General features: G+C 44.6%; 1 protein-coding gene across 1 annotated transcript in view; it reads right to left on the bottom strand.

Annotated features, from left to right (window-relative positions):
- Positions 1-1,271: 1,271 nt before the first annotated feature.
- The window catches only part of lrpprc (leucine-rich pentatricopeptide repeat containing), a 48,615-nt gene continuing 33,745 nt past the window's right edge, over positions 1,272-16,141 (bottom strand). Inside the window, exons 29-38 of the mRNA XM_062401121.1 lie at positions 14,602-14,725; positions 13,855-13,981; positions 11,127-11,215; positions 10,774-10,978; positions 9,161-9,288; positions 8,935-9,050; positions 5,267-5,341; positions 4,817-4,901; positions 3,358-3,500; positions 1,272-1,571 (exon numbers count right to left, since the gene is read on the bottom strand). Of these exons, the coding sequence (XP_062257105.1) occupies positions 1,500-1,571; positions 3,358-3,500; positions 4,817-4,901; positions 5,267-5,341; positions 8,935-9,050; positions 9,161-9,288; positions 10,774-10,978; positions 11,127-11,215; positions 13,855-13,981; positions 14,602-14,725 (1,164 nt within the window). The 3' untranslated portion in view covers positions 1,272-1,499. The remainder of the gene's footprint in view (positions 1,572-3,357; positions 3,501-4,816; positions 4,902-5,266; positions 5,342-8,934; positions 9,051-9,160; positions 9,289-10,773; positions 10,979-11,126; positions 11,216-13,854; positions 13,982-14,601; positions 14,726-16,141) is intronic.

Raw genomic sequence — 16,141 nt, 5'->3', positions numbered from 1 at the left:
TTGAGTTAGAGTTAGACAAACTGAAGCCAGTGATCCTCAACATCTGTACGATAAAGTTTTATTGTTTAACAAACGTGCAGATGTTTCCACACCGCAGATAGAATGTGAGGATGTTTTTTTTAATTTTACTTTCTTATGCCAAAGAGTTTGATTTCACCAAAGTTGTGGTGCAGGTTATCAGGCTTTTCATTTTCTGTAATAATCTCTGGCCAGACACCGGTATGTCAGTTTGGCCTTAGCCTTGGTGGAGCTATGCGTTTCATTCTCTTCACACAGTGTAGAAGGTTGTTCCGCCCGCCTCCGTTACAACTGGAACGTATTTCCACTCAATGAGGACTTTTTCAAAGACAACGTGAGCTGCTTCTCGAAGCCTTTCTGCAAAAAAATACCTCCGTGCAGGTTCTGAGTGTGTATTCATGCACAGAGTGACTCAAGTGTACTGAACACACAAAGCATGCATTTGAAAGAAATGTGCTTTCGTCCCAGATTATTCTTTCACAACACAAAACACGGGGATCAAAGTGAAGGAGGTGTTCAAGATCCTTCACTTGTGTAAAAGAACATTTTGCAAAGTGAGAAAATATTCCAGTTGAAGTAAATCTTGCTTTTGAAACTTGACATAAAAGTGTATACTTAATTTACTACATTACTACAGCTGAAAACAGGGAAGTCACTAGCTAAAATTGATTGAGCTGTAAATATGCCTCATATTTTATAGTGTTCATAACTTTTGCCTCTACAGTTTGAATCTGTAAAGCAATAATCAATAACTCAATTTGCCTGTTTTTTCATCAAGATCTGTGAGTTATTCACTATATTCATTATATAAGTTAAAGAAAAAAAATACTGGATGCCCACCTTTGTCTGTATCGGCACCAAAGTGTACAGGGTTCATTCCTCGACCTATGTCCAATCCTTCCACCAGGTTTCGTGGAAATCAGGTCAGTCGATTTTTGGTAATCTGCCTGACAAACAAACTCACAGGGACAAACGTCGTGTACGGTATTTCCCTGTAGTAAAATTACAAAGTGCCATAGGATGGAACGTTAAAAGAGCACTTGAGTGAATCAGTCTTTTAAATAAAAAGGAGAAACTGATAAATTTAGTTGTGGATAAAGGAATTTATGTAACATTTTTCTTTAGCAATGGGAGATGAGATGTTTGAGCCTTGATGGAAGTTTGAGCTCTACTGAGGGACATTCGAGTCATAACTGGGTTTTACGAGCTGCCCTGAATCTCACATTAAAACGTCATGAAGAGCCGGACACAGATTCTGGATTCCTAACTTCATTTATTAGCATAAATACTTCTGTACAATCTCAACATCATTATCTTCAACATCAATTTCACAGCGGACCGAGTCGAACACCAACAAGTTTTATCACATTATACTCAAAGTTTTCAGCTCAAACAACTTATATAAAAAAAAAAAAGGACAGAGACAAAGAACGAAAACAGTGGGATGAGGACTGAAACAAGAGGAGAGGAAGAACGACTCTTCACTCGTCTGCTGCCACCTGGGCCTTGGCGGCTCTGTCTTTCAGCTGGTCTGCGTAAAACTTAAAGGACTCCTGGAAGAAGAGAAAGAAAGAGAAGAGACTTAGTCAAACGTCCTTCAAACAAAAAGCACAAGTGCTCACCTGCCTCATGTATGTGTGTGTGTGTGTGTGTGTCTCTCTGTGTGTGCGTGTGTGCAGCAGTAAGCAGCAGCAGCAGCGCCCCCTGGGTCGCTCCACATGGTCTCCACCCTCCAACCAGGTTGTCTCGTCTCATCTTTAAATCCCCATTAATACACAAATAAGGGATTTGTAGCCGACTCCCCGAACACACACTTTTGCTCTCTGCTTCTGTTCCCGGCTAATTAATCTGTGTTTTGATCCAGACTAAGTGTTGGGGGGGGGGGGGGGGTTCACTGCAGATTACGATATACGTTTATTAATGCAGAACAGCTCTAGGGTTCACTGCAGCGGAGGAGGGAGCGAGAGGCTGAGAGAAAGGATCAGTTCAACAAAATTACAAAAACATCGTCTCCGTAGATTTGGTTTTGTTTCCTCGGCCGAGGAGGTTACGTTTCCACCTCCGACAGTTTGTTTGTGAGCAAGATCCCAAAAAGAAAACTGAACGGATTTCCATGAAACTCTGTAGAAGGACGCAGAATCATTCATTACATTTTTTTTTTTTTTCATTGTGAGATCAGACATTTTTTAACATTTTCAGTTTTGGGATCTTGTTGGGAAAAAAACTCAGTCTATCAATCTCTGCCTGTGTCATCCCCTCACTGAACAAAGAGGTGGATATTACCCATGATCCTCTGCTTCCTGAGCTAGAAGAGCTGTGGCTGCAAAAAATCCGACAAACTGTTTACCACATTTAAAAAGTTTGAATATTGGAGATAAACACTGTTTTTTAATAACTTGTACGTCTTTTTAACTGATCTTAGTTCAGCTTTGGTCTTGAAGTTACTGAACCACCATCTTTACATTTTATCTGCATCCATATCCGACCTCTACAAAGACAGCGAGGAGGGAGAACGAGGAGGGAGAACGAGGAGAGGAGCGTTTCTGGCGGGAATGTGTGTTTGCGAAAACTTCAGAAACTCTTCACCTTTCCCTCTCCTTGCTCCTCTGCCTCTCCTCTACTTAAACCCAGCAATCACTTAACTATCCTGACACTCAGTGAATAATGCAGCAGCTCCTCTACCTTCATCCGTCTTTCTCCTTCTATCTTTGCACTGCAGGTGAGTGAAGGGAAGGTAAGAGGGGCCTCGGTCTACACCTGCCTCCAGGGGACAGCACATCAAAGTGCTGGGGCTGCGAGGGCTCTATATGTGTGTGTGTGTGTGTGTGTTTATGAGTGTGAGTCCTTCGCCAAAAATAGAGCTACATCATCTTACAAAATGTGCAATGTGCTGAAATGCTCAAAAACACTTGGAGCCAGAAAAAGAGAGCGGCTATCGCAGTGACACCATCTCGCTTACACAATATATGTACTCTGTGACCGTGGGGCACAAGTTTCTGACACACACACACAAAGCTACAAACACGGGAGGCTGGCTGCAGGCCTCGTGTGTTGCTGAACTACCCTGAGCGGCCTGGCACACTGCTCCTTCACATTACTACTACACACAAACACACACACGGACCACAGCATCCACACAATGGCACGTATCAGGACACCGGCTGTACTGGTGCCAGAAGTGGTTAGGAGCTGTGGACTGTGTGTGGCTTTGTTTGTACACAGATCTGTTCTTAATCTGCTGTTTGTATCTGCATGGTCGGAGCCGCGTGTAGAAGTGTGTGTGTGTGTGTGTGTGTGTGTGTGTGTGTGTGTGTGTGTCTGTGTGTGTGGGAGACTCACAGGGGGCTCGGTGAAGGGCGCCGTCTCTCCTGCATTGCGGTAAAGAGCAGCCAGCCGTTTGAGTGACAGCTCATCTACGACCATCCCCTCCTTCTGGATCTGCTCATGCAGAGCTTTGGCCGACTCCAGGTCCTTATCCGTGACTGTCAGATGAGAGAGGGAGAAAAAAAGAAATCAGACAAAAGATTCAAAATATCAAATCTATATTTAGAATGAAGACATTTAGAAATAATATGAGTGTGTGCAAGAAACACAAATAAAAGAATGTAACACAAGTAGTGGGATAATAATGTGATTCTCTGTGTTGGTCTGTCATCGATTCATCGGAACAAAAACCTGCTTCTCATAACTTGACCAGGAAAATACATGACTTCTAAAATCTGCTATTTGTTTAACAAGCAGCTGGTGGTAAATAACCAGCTGGAAATACGTGGATTGTACGATTCTCTGCATTGAAGTAATGAATAAACAGAGGTGGGATATAAGTTTAACAAAAGCCCTTTTCCACTGAATCTACATTTTCCCATGGGCGACATATGGACGTGCATTGATCTTCCGGAAGTCGGGTCATCACTAATCATAATTAATGATTCCATAATTTCAAGAGTAACATAATATTCATATACACTTAAAAAGCAGTTCACAAATAAATAAAGCTCAGATCAGTTTCTAGATCCTCTCCCTCCGTGACGTGGTCGGTGAAGTCGTCTGAAAACGTGAAACAGTTTGAACGTGTGTGCGGTTGTTTGCATCAAAGTGGGAAGTGAGGTCACCAATGTCCAAAAAGAAAAGTTACGGAGACAAGAGAAAAGAAAGAGAAGAAAGAGAAGAGAGGCGAGCGGAGCATCGCTAATTGCCTCCCCGATGGCCGCCTTGACCGACCGGCGGGCTAATGCTAATTAAATAGTCATGTCTGCTCATCTCTGGTGTGACACGGTGCAAAAGAGGGTAGACGGGCGGGTGAGAGGGGGGGGAGGAGGAGGTGAAGGTAACATGAAGGAGAAGAAGAGATAAAAAACACAGACAGAGACCGGAGTGAAAGAACCGGTGCAGAGGGCAGGAAGTGATGGAGGAGAGGGAAAGAAATGTGGGAAGACAAAACGCTGAGTGGTGGATCGTGTTGCGATTAGCACGCTAGGCTAGCCAGGCCAGCTAACTCATTAAAGGACATGTGTTCCTCCAACTCCTCAATGTCTGCACACACACACACGTGCACACACACACACAGACCTGGTGCATTGTTAATGCATGTGCTGATGTTGACTTAGCCACAGGCCAGTGAGTCGCCCGAGTAGGAATTATGTAGGTGTGGGTGTAAGAGTGTGTGTTTGTGAGACAGTGTGTGTATGTATGTGTGTGTGTGTGTGTGTGTGTGTGTGTGTGTGTGTGTGTGTGTGTGTGTGTGTGTGTGTGTGTGTGTGTGTGTGTGTGTGTGTGTGTGTGTGTGTGTCTGTCTTACCATGGCATTTCATCAGGTACGGGTACAACACCTCCTTCTCTGTGAAGTCTGGGATCAGACTCATCAGAGCCTTGATCTTTCCCACCTGTCGACACAAACATCATCATGTGACAATCTGTCAGAATATCTTAAATTAATCTTTTATTCATTTTTAATGCCCCATGTTTTCTCAATTGCCTGTAAACCACTTCTTAATTGCATTGGATTTGTTTGGAAGGTGCTTTATAAATAAAGTTTGATTGATTCATTCACTTACTCAAAAATGGAAGATAATTGATTCAATGTTTAACAGGCAAAGATTCCTCTCTCCTTTTGGATGTTATTTTATTTTAGGCGGATGATGTACGGGAGAGAGGAGCGTCCGGCCACCGGGAATCGAACCGAGGACCTAAATACATTAGAACTATTGAATATTTGGGATTCTGAAGAGAAGAAACCTAAAGTATTCACCTGTCCAGGAAACTGAGCCTTCCGAGACACGTAGGACACCAGCATGTCCTTCTGTTCAGCCACGGCGTTGCAGCGCTACGGAGACACAAGAGGGACAAAATAGGTCAAGGAGACTCTCCAACCTGCCCCAGACACACACACACAGACAGACACACACACACAGCGAGGAAACACACATCCCCCACACGTTCATCAAAACACCAGCACACCTTCACTCAGGTTAAAAGTTAATTACGGCTCTAATCGCTTCTTTATGGATTTAAATGTACAGCATCATTATCATCACTTAGTCTCGCTGAAAGACATCTAGTGCTCGATGGAGACACGAGTGCAGCCTCGGCCCAAGTTGCTTAATGCACAACTGAGGCCTGAGAGGTCAAAGAGATGATGAGGGAGGAAGAGAGGGAGGATGAGAGAGAGGAAGAGAGGGAGGAGGAGAGGGAGGAAATGCATTGAAAAAATATTCCATTTTATATTTCTAACAATCAAGAAAGTGCCACAATTGATGATATGATACTGATTTCAATAAATCTTCATCAGGAACAAATTGTTGTGGCAGATATGAAACAACAAATAATAAAAAAGGTCTTTGACATTAAGATTGACCTGTTCTGTATCGGCTCTAATACTGATGAAAAAACAGTGATACTGTGAGCAGTTTTAATTTAATTTTAATAAGACACTCTATATTGAAATATAGATTCTATAAATACGTTACATCATAAAAACGATCTGACAGATTCCTTCTGCTGAACCTTTAGTGGGTGCATGACTACTTCACCGTGAAAACATACATACAATACACACGTGTGTTTAAAGTGTGTGTGTCTGTACGAGCTGCATTAACACGACTGTGCTTTGAGTGAGTGTGTGTTCTCCTGGTTGAGCAGCAATGAGATCCCATTACTAGCCAGTCGTGAAGTAACGTGTTTCACTGCTCCGGCTCCTACTGAATTAAAAGCGAGTGGCCTGTGAGGCTTTTAACAGGACCACGCACGCACACCCCCCCCACACACACACACACACACACACACAGCAAGTCACTAAGTGGCAGAATGGCTTTAGCACAATCAAGCAATTAACCATCACTATGCCACTTCACTCAACTTTGCTCCGCTCTCTCTCTCTCTCTCGTTCTCTCTCTTTCTCTCCTCTTCTTCTTCTCCCTCACTACACTGACCACTCCCAAAGGCGACGCCACATCTAGCCAGGTTCTTCTGTCTCCCCTCACACAGACACACACACGGACACAGAGACACACACAAAGTCTAAAAGCTTTGGGTACCCAGGGAATGCCATCTTCCTTTTTCAATGACCCCCCCCCCCCCTCCCAACTCACACATGCACGATTTGCAGTTGTAAACGAGTCTGGAAAGCGCCTGCTGCCTCGCTGCTTCCCTCCGTCACCGTTTCACTTCTTAATGACTGACTTCATCCCTCTCGTTCTCCGCCTGCTCCCCCCCGACCTCACCTCCGTCTCTCCCGATAGCCTTGTCACCATTATTGTCTGCTCGCCTACTTAAAAGCTTTTCAGAGTTTGGCCTCGGCTTCACTTATGACGGGATGGAGAAGTCGGGCTGCTTCCCTCCGGTGACCCTGGAGGAGCAACTTTGAGCGGGGGGGGTCGGAGACGAAGGCCGTGATGAGGGACAGACAGAAGAACGCCAGTTAAACCTGGGTCACACCAGTGGAGGCTAAACTCACAAACTTAAAAACTCCACTGACAAAGAAAAGTAGGGAAACAGAAGCGTCTTTGTCACTTTCTTATCTCTTACAGAGAGAAGAGATGCATATCATGCAAGAATCATATTAAAGCTTTAAATACGATCCATAGTTTGTGTTGAAATAGTGATGAAGAGGAGAGTAGTGAGTAATGTATCTGTTCATTAACATGCATGCCAGTCAGACATCCCTGTTTAAAGATTGAGAGGGATAATCACTCAGGAGGTCAGGGGGAGACGAGGAGCAGACGCATGTTGTGGTTTCTCCGTCTCAGTGTTTTACATCATCTCTGTCACTTCCACAAATAAAATACACATCTAGTCAATTTAAATGTGGTTTGGTTTCTAGTTTCAATAAATTACACCAGTATTTCTAAATAAAACAAATAAATTGACTTTCCTTTGCGTGTATATTGTAGTAACGTCCTTTATCTGCTTGTTCAGAAGGTGCCTGAATAATTGTATAGTTTCTGCATCAAAATTGCACTTTATGAGATTTAAATATCAATTTTAAATCCAGAAAACCATGACTGTGGCTCAGGGTGAACTGGAAGCAGCCAGGACTGTGGGAACACGGGCGCAGAATGAGCTGAAAAACCCAGATTCCAGTAGTTTGTGTTTAAATAGTGATGAAGTGCAGAAAGTGAAGGCGGTGAGTAATGTATAGACTCTGTGTTCATTAAAGTGCTCTCCAGTCACACATGCAACCGAGTGACTGAGAGGGATAATCACTCAGCAAGCGAGCAGGAAATAATCCCCGTTAGAGAGGAGGAAGACGGAGGGTGAAGTCTTCTTCCCCTCTTCCTCTCCCTCCTTCCACCTGTCTCTCAGCCATGGAGCCTCCACAGAGTCATGTCCCCAGGCTCAACGCAGAGTCATTGAGCTGTAATGTATGACCTGTGTTAAATAAGTGAAGTAGCAGGCGGACAGTTTCGGGGGCGGCAGACTCAGTGGTGGTTGTGTGGGCAGGCGTTTCCTGACATGAAAAAGTAAAGCCGGATAAATAAGTCAACAATTGTGGCGTCTGGGACGTCTCTCTGTCGTCGCTGGGGTCTGACGCCTGGAAGGAGGAAGGCGTGATGGACTTAATTCACCACCAGCTCCCTCGTTGATTTCTGTTTCTTTCATTTTTTGGCAGATTTTAATTACTTTTGATAGAATTATTTAAAATCCAGCAAAGTGCTAGAGACTCAAATGGAGACCAAAAAGCTCCGGATGATTTAAAATTTATTTAAAGTGGTTTCACAAAAAACTTAAATGGTGTGCCGGATGTGTCTGAGCTGCATTTTTCACTATGACAGATGTATTTGGCAGAGAGTAGAGGTTTGGCTCCAGAGGCAAAGTGTGGTTCTCCTCTAAGATGTAGTGTTCTGTTCATGGCATCGTTATCTCCTCACCTCTTCACACAAAGACAGAACCCAGCGCCATGTGGATTTCTTCATTTTATGTTTAACCAGTTTAAACCTATGGCGCCAAATGAAAATCGCTTCTAAAGACTAAGTGTTTGCAAACCACCCTCTAAATCTGATGTTTTCTGAAGAGCTCATTGTTATTTTTATCTTAAAATCTTTTTTGGAGGCTGTGAGTGCTACCAAACAAACAAAGTACATTTCCCATGATGCATTTGGCCTTTCCCGTGAGTTTTTCAGCGAATCACGATGCGTTTCATCGGTCACATGTATTGAAAACGATGACACTGGGAGAAGCATGTTCATGTCACGTTGTGTGTTAAAGGTATGTACACGAATATATTACATCCAGTCTTAATGGGTTAAATAGTGAGAAAGAGAAGTGAGGAAGAGCAGCAAGAAAATCTGTTACTAACACTCGACACTGAATTAAATCTTTGGACGATATTCAGCTGATATACATCAATGATACGTCACAACATAAATCTCCTGGGTCTGACACACACACACACACACTAACACACACATATATACTCACAGCCAGCATGAACTTGGCTTCGTCCAGTTTGTCCATATCCAGCAGCTGGAGGAAGAGGTCTACAGCTGGTCTGTAGCAGGCAAACTGATTGGCTAGCTTCTCCGCCATAGCACTCACTACAACACAACATGAACACTTGGTCAACAGGGATTTAATTTTTTTCTGGTGGTCTCTTATTTAGTTTATTTTGTGTGTTTTTGTGTGTTTTTGTGTGTGCATCTCTTACACTTGTCTATGGCTTTTTCGTTGTCATCTTCCATGACCTTTCTGAAGACGAAGGACATCCCGGGGTTGGTGCTGTCTGGACTCGTGTAGACGGACTCGAGCAAATCGACCGCTGAGTCCACGTCGTCGCTGAAGAGGGGGAAGAGCATTGATTGGTGGCAGGGAAATAAATGGTCGGTTCATAAAAGATCAAAACAACACTGAGAAACCCCAGAGACTACAAAAAGGTTTACGGGGGGGGGGGAAACAATACTAATCAGTTGTTAGCCTGACCGGATTATTGGGGAGGGGAACATATCGGTAGTTAATGATAAAGAGACAATTTGCGTGAACTTCATGTCAAGTCCAAACAACTCAGAAAGTTAATTGAGTTGCTGATGTCATTGTATACCTGCCACAGCTGATCATGCTTCTGACTGACATGACACGTGTTTCCACATTCTGACTTCAAAGCACAACAACACACCGGAGTCGGTTCAACGGCTTCTCCACTCGGTTCCAGGTGAATGCAGTTACACGTGAGATATTTTAAAAATTAAAGGAAGATAAAAACTGTCCTCAAACACTGTTTTTGCTCCTGTAACTTAATGTTTAGGTGACACTGGTTTAATTGTTTTGTCCTGTGTAGCCCCCCCCCCCCCCCCGGAGGACAGACCCACTCACTCTCCCACTGACTAACTCGAACACTCGCACTGTGAAATATGTTTCTGCTGAGGTTGCCACAAGCAAACAAAGCCCTGCAAACCGAGGCACTACAAATCTAAAACAACTCATTCTGGCAACACAACCTCGCTTCTAACACTTTACGCTCCCTGCTCCCTCCCCACCATCACCAGTCCTAATGAATATTTAACTTGCAGGGTTTGTGTGCGTCTCCGTGTACGTGTATATATGTGTGTGAGCGTTCGGAGGTGGGGGGACATATCTACGCTGATTGTTACGACTGGGACCGTCTGAATAATTCAGCGGGGGGCCCCTCTGAATGTGGCGCTCCGCTCTCCGGGCCTGCCTGCCTCTCCGCCCCGGCTCTTAACCAGTCAGCTTGACTCAGATACAGTGGGGACGCACGTGTCAGAGCGGCTCAGGGCGCAGCTCCCGCAGGTCAGGGTTCAAGCTGACAGGCCCGCGCTGCGATGGCCAATCGGGCGTGAGACCGTCCTGCTATTCTTCACTTCCTGCTGTCCCTCCGAGTTGGCACAGGGATGCTCCCGCTCGAGCGGGGGGGGGGGGGGGGGGGGGGCTGCTCAATGCGGCTAATGCGGAGAGTAGCGCGATGAAAGTTTGATGCACAATGTGTTTAAGGTTTTGTTCCATTGTTGTCGGCGGCTGATTTCATGACATTAAAAGGAATTCATGAATAATCTTATTAGGTCCGTGTTTCCTATTTGTACTGGACGCCCACTCGCTGTGGGAGCTCTTACTGGGAGAGGGTGTCAACCTGGGTTCTGTCATCTCTGCTGCCGGCGCTGCATTAAACTTCTTATCTCTGTGAGCTGGACATTAATAATAACTAATAAATACTAAAGTGCTTCTCTGGAAGTTTTTATACTAAAACTTCACAGAACAGTACAAATACACAGAACAGTTTGCATGTATGCTCAGCAGCAGTCTTACTTCTTGATGTGTGCCAGGGCCTTGTTGCTGACGAATACCATGCTGGACAGGTTGAGGTTTGTGCCGAGACTTTGCATCAGGGACTCCACTTCCTGGATGCCTGCCATGTCGCCGCTGCTGCCCTGGGCCTGGACCAGTCTGGTGATGGCGAGCTGCGAGGGCACGTGACCCGCCTGCATCATCGACCTCAGGTTCGCAAGAGCATCTGAGGAGAAGAGCGAGAAGTGAGTCTGTGTGTATAAAAATGATTAAATGTGTGTTTTATACTTTATTCACATAATGAAACTTCAAAAAGGCAGTATACTTTTACACTCATCCCCAGATCATCAGGTGTGTGTGTGTGTGTGTCTTACCACTGGTCTCGCCTTTCTTGCTGTGAGTGATGATGAGCAAACTGGTGGCGATGTTACTCAGCTGGAAGCCCGGCACACGAGACGCAGCACTGAGGGAACACACATTTTCCACGTCAGTTAACTCTTCTCAACAATGAACAACTTATTTGTGTCAAACTTTTAAAAATAAGTTAAAATATTTTTTTTTTTGATCTTTTCAATCTCAAACGTATTTTATGCCCAGTTAAAAAAAGGTTTATAATGGTTAAAGGGAAGGAGTGGCCAATATGATGAGGTCACTATCCATTTAATGGCGCATTTGACAGTCGTGTGTATACTGGTCACACTAACTCCATCTCGCCCGGCAATCCTCAAAGGATAAATGCATCTTATCCAGTAAACCAACAACCAGAACTCTTGTTTTCTATGAGGTATTATCGCATGTCACATAATCTTATACGTGTCTTTTCTATGTATTTATTGATATTTTCACTATATAAGATTACACGCACACGATAGAAGATGCGATCAACCTCTCAGTGACCTGTGTGGCTTCAGAACAGTGTGGACTTCTACTACCCAGCTATTACAGATCCATTATTTCCAACTTTAAAGCTGATACTCTTCCACTAAAAGCAAATCCCAGTTAATACCTTTGTGTCTTAATCTCAAACTTCTGTGCTCGTCCATTACGAGGCAAAGATCAGGTTCAGAGAAGCTTTAGACTCCACTGAGGCCGAGGGGACAAAGCACAGGAGCCGACAGGCAGAAGTCAATGAGACCCCAACGTGAGTGACAGCAGGTCTGAGCCTCTTACAGCGCCCGCTGCCACTCTGAAAACAATACACACATCAAACAGTGTGATGAGGTGCGTCACGTGTGTGTGTTTGTGTACTTGTGTGGTATTAAGAGGAAGGGTGAGGCCTGCTCTCTCACTTCGTCACTCCTTCCCTCTGCATTTTCTCCTCCACCCATCCAGCAGTCTGCTCGTCTGCTTGCTGTCGCTTTGAGCCTCCTTTTCATTTCTCTGCCACTAAAACCTCAATCAAGCACGGCTCTCGTCTTTCTCTTTTTTATTATTATAGCCCTGCAACCAGATTAATCCGTCCGCTCAGTTGAGCATCAGGCCGTTCAATCCTTATCACCGCGTGGACACCGGGCCAAGCGGCATCCGGCGGCCGCTGTGACAGGGTCACGGCAGAGATTGGAATGGGAACAGGGTCGCCGACAGATTGAGTGGTGGGGGGTGCGGGGTCAGAATTATTCTTATCGGGTGGGAGGAAATCTCTAGAGGCCGTCTCTCACTCACCTTTCCCCCCCCCCCACACACACAGTCAATGCAACTCTCTCCCGCTTTCTCCTTCTAGGGGTATTGTGCTTTAGCCAAGGAATCCATCATCCAACTCTTCGTCTCTCTCGCTCATCATCATCACTCTCTCCCAATCCCTTAATCTCACCATAAGCACCCCCGCTGCTCAATTCTGTACAGATTACCCCAAAACAAACACGCACACACATAGAGAATTAATGCCTATAGCGTCTTCATTAACCTCGTACATGATTAAATCTAGCCCTCCTCCCCTCACACACTCCTCCGTTCCTTTTTGGCTCTTTTTATCTTCTTCCTGTCTTTTCCCATTTCCAGCTCCCCCCCTCCGACTTTCCTCTCAGCTCATTTCACTTTTCATTTGGAGAGCAGATAAAACGAGGCTTTTATCCAGGCAGGGATGCCGTAAACCAATTCAAACAGAGCCTGGAGATGGGTTATCACTCGTGCTTGTTGAAACACGGCTCTTAAAATTGGATATGATTATTTCTCATAACATAAGAGTGAACCATGTCCAGAGATGAAAACAGGGAAGAGGCTGATAGTGTAATTGGTGTTTTCAGTTTTTTTTGCTTTCTCAGAAAAATTTGTACTTTCATGTCTTATTAATTATCGTGTTATTTTCGACTGTGTTTGTGTATCTCCTCAGCAGAGAGAAGGTGATATAAATAAAGAAACGAAGGGAAATAAAAGAAAAAGGAGGAGATTACCTAAAAAGACAAAGCGATCAGGACAGATCAGCAGTGGACTCAAGCCACGTCTCTAATACCTCTGTCTGTCCATCCATTTGTCTCCAGGCTCAGGTCCTGATATGGCCCCGTAACACAACAACACATGATACATTACTAATTGGAAGAAGATTGATGTTTTGGCGCAAAGTCACCCTCTTCCCAGAAATCCCAAATTAATCTGTACATCTAAGAATGTGTGTGTCTGTGTGTGTGTGTGTGTGTGTGTGTGTGTTGTGGGGCTTAGTAAGAACCACTGTTCATATCCAGCAGGGCTGAGTGTGTTAGCACACAATCAGTTTATAATCCTCATGTCTAGTGAGGAGACATCATTTTTTTTTTGCCTGAGGTGACCTGGTGCCGCAGGGTGAGGGGACCGGGGGGGAAGCAGCAGAGCATTAACCACACTACAGGTTGAATCCGTGTCTGAAGAGCGTTTTACAATCTGCTCTGATTTTCACATTTCAGATTAGTGATGATCTGAATGAGTTAAAGACACTAAAGAGAGATGGGCTTCTTACAATTAGATTGAGTGTAACCTCAATAATAAACAGGTGATGAGAAGTTTTCCTTTCGAAAGAGTGAGAGAACCCTGTTCAGAGCTGATCACCTGTTTATACTCGACTCAGACGCAGAACAGAAAAGAAATGTTTTTGTCGTATGTTGTTTCAAAATAAGATGTTACGGCACATACATGTCCTTGACCACCATGGCATCATCATAGGCCCCGTCAGCCAACAGCGCACGGATCAGGTGGTCGTAAGGGGTGGGGGTTAATGTCAAACCCTGCTTATCGGCTTTCTTCAACATCCCATAGGCCTCTGCAGAAAGAGAGAAGAGGAGAAAAGGTAAAAAAAAAAAAAAAGGAAGAAGAAAAAAATATCCTATATCGAACTTTGATTGGATTTTGATGAAATGTGGTGCTACTTGTTGCTGGTGCAGTTGCTGACTGCAGCCAATCAAGAGTCAAAAGTCGGTTTAAGGCTTCGTCAAGAAACATTTTTATATAAATATTGAATCATTTCAGTTGAGACGTTGCTTGCACTTGCTGAGATTCAACATTCAACACTCGCAGCGTTTAAAGCGTCAACTTTCTAACACTGAGTTTGTCGTAAGAGGAACAAAAAGCATCTGAAAGCCCAAACCCATAAATTTACTTCTTCAGAGTCCAAGTGTCTGACATTTTTTTAAACTTCCCAAAATCTCAAAAGTTGGGTAGAGGTCAGAGAGGTCCAACCGAACAAGTGAAATCCTGTAGTGACCCCGCCAGGAATTTTTTCTTAAATAATTTCAATCACAAACAGTATATCGGGTCTGCAGGATTAATTCTGATCCTTAAATTCACACAGCGCAGACTGTTTTGTTTGAAAGCAGCTTGTGATGCGTTTAAATCAGCTCCATGTCGAGTGGGACATGGACACCCAGGCCTCCTGCTGCTTACCTTTGGCTTTGCCCTTCTTGCAGAGGGCCAACAGGCGGGTCTGGTATTCAGGGCCACCTTCGGCTGTGGTGGGGGGCACCCCCGACTGCTCCTGCTGTGCGGTCGCAGATCGTTCGTACCAGGTCTGTAAATGACACGGACAGAGGAGACGCTGATAAAACACTGTGCGATGTTGCAGTCAAAACACAGCTACATCTTTCTTTCAAGCCTGTGTACATGTTCCACTGTGCAACGAGCTGGTGTGTGCGTGGGTGTGACAGTGCAATAACGCTGGGCAGGCAGGGCAGTGGCCCCCAATGCTCGGTCACCCGTGTACCGATGAGTTGGAGGGGGGTTAAGCTGTATCGGCTGGGGGCAAATTAGGTCTGGCACCCCAGGGGCAAAAGGAAAGTGTATGTGTGTTAAGAGAGTATGTGTGTCAGAGCGGGGAGGTGTCAACACGAGAGCCCCTGGGGGTCGCAAAGTTCATCGCTCCAGGCAACAGCAATCGCTTCCTGTCTCATCACGCTTCGGGCCATCGCAGCACACTCGCGTGCACAAACGCAAGAACGGAGGAAACATGTAAAGACGAGGAATCGAGCAACAGAACAAAGAAGCTGATTGTTGCAACAGCTGAAAGAAAAACAAGAAAAAAAACTCTTCCATCTTTATTTTATTCATAATTCCAAATATTCAGATTCTATCCACCTGACATTAAGAACCACACCCCCCCCCCCCCCCCCCCCCACACAGACACACACACACACACACACACACACACACACACACACACACACACACACACACACACACACACACACACACACACACACACACACACACACACACACACACACACACACACACACACACACACACACACACACACACACACACACACACACACACACACAGTGTGCCGAGCATCCAGCAGCAGCCATATGGTGGCATTTAGCTGCTGGTTAAATTAGTGTGGCATTACAGATTTACAAACAGATCAGGCTGTAATTCCTTTCACCAGGCGGCTGCTCTGATTGACTACACTTCAGATCAGAGCTCCAATCCTGTTTCCTCTGAATGTAATGAACAGAGGCTTAAAGTATAGCAGGATGGGGGGGTAAGAGTTTCTAGAGTTTAATTTGGGGGTGATCATCGGTTTGGGGTCAATTTGAGGTTCATTTTGGGGATTTAATGAACGACTATCAAAATTACTTTTTGTCAAATGAGCTGTTGTATCTGTTATATTTCTATATCAAGGTCACCTCCGATATCAACGGGGAGAATGGAGAAGGAAAACAAATTGTGAGAAACGATAATCACACCTTCCCAGAGATCAATTATGAGATCAAGAAAAAAAAAATTGTGCAATGATATAGAAGAAAAAAAAGAAAAATCCTTGGATTCTAGTCGCTATAAACAGAGGAAATGGTCCATTATGGTTGATAAAGGACTTAAAGAAATAGATTATCCAAACTTAGTGTAATTATGTGTTCGTCAACAAATCATTTGAGGCTTTAATCTTTGGCAGCACCTCTCTGTTTTATTCAAGATCTTACGACAT

This window comes from Platichthys flesus, chromosome 12 (genome assembly GCF_949316205.1).
Source record: "Platichthys flesus chromosome 12, fPlaFle2.1, whole genome shotgun sequence".
Classification (NCBI taxonomy): Eukaryota; Metazoa; Chordata; class Actinopteri; order Pleuronectiformes; family Pleuronectidae; genus Platichthys; species Platichthys flesus.
Note: the sequence above shows the minus strand (reverse complement) of the source record. Positions and strands in the feature narration are given on the sequence as shown.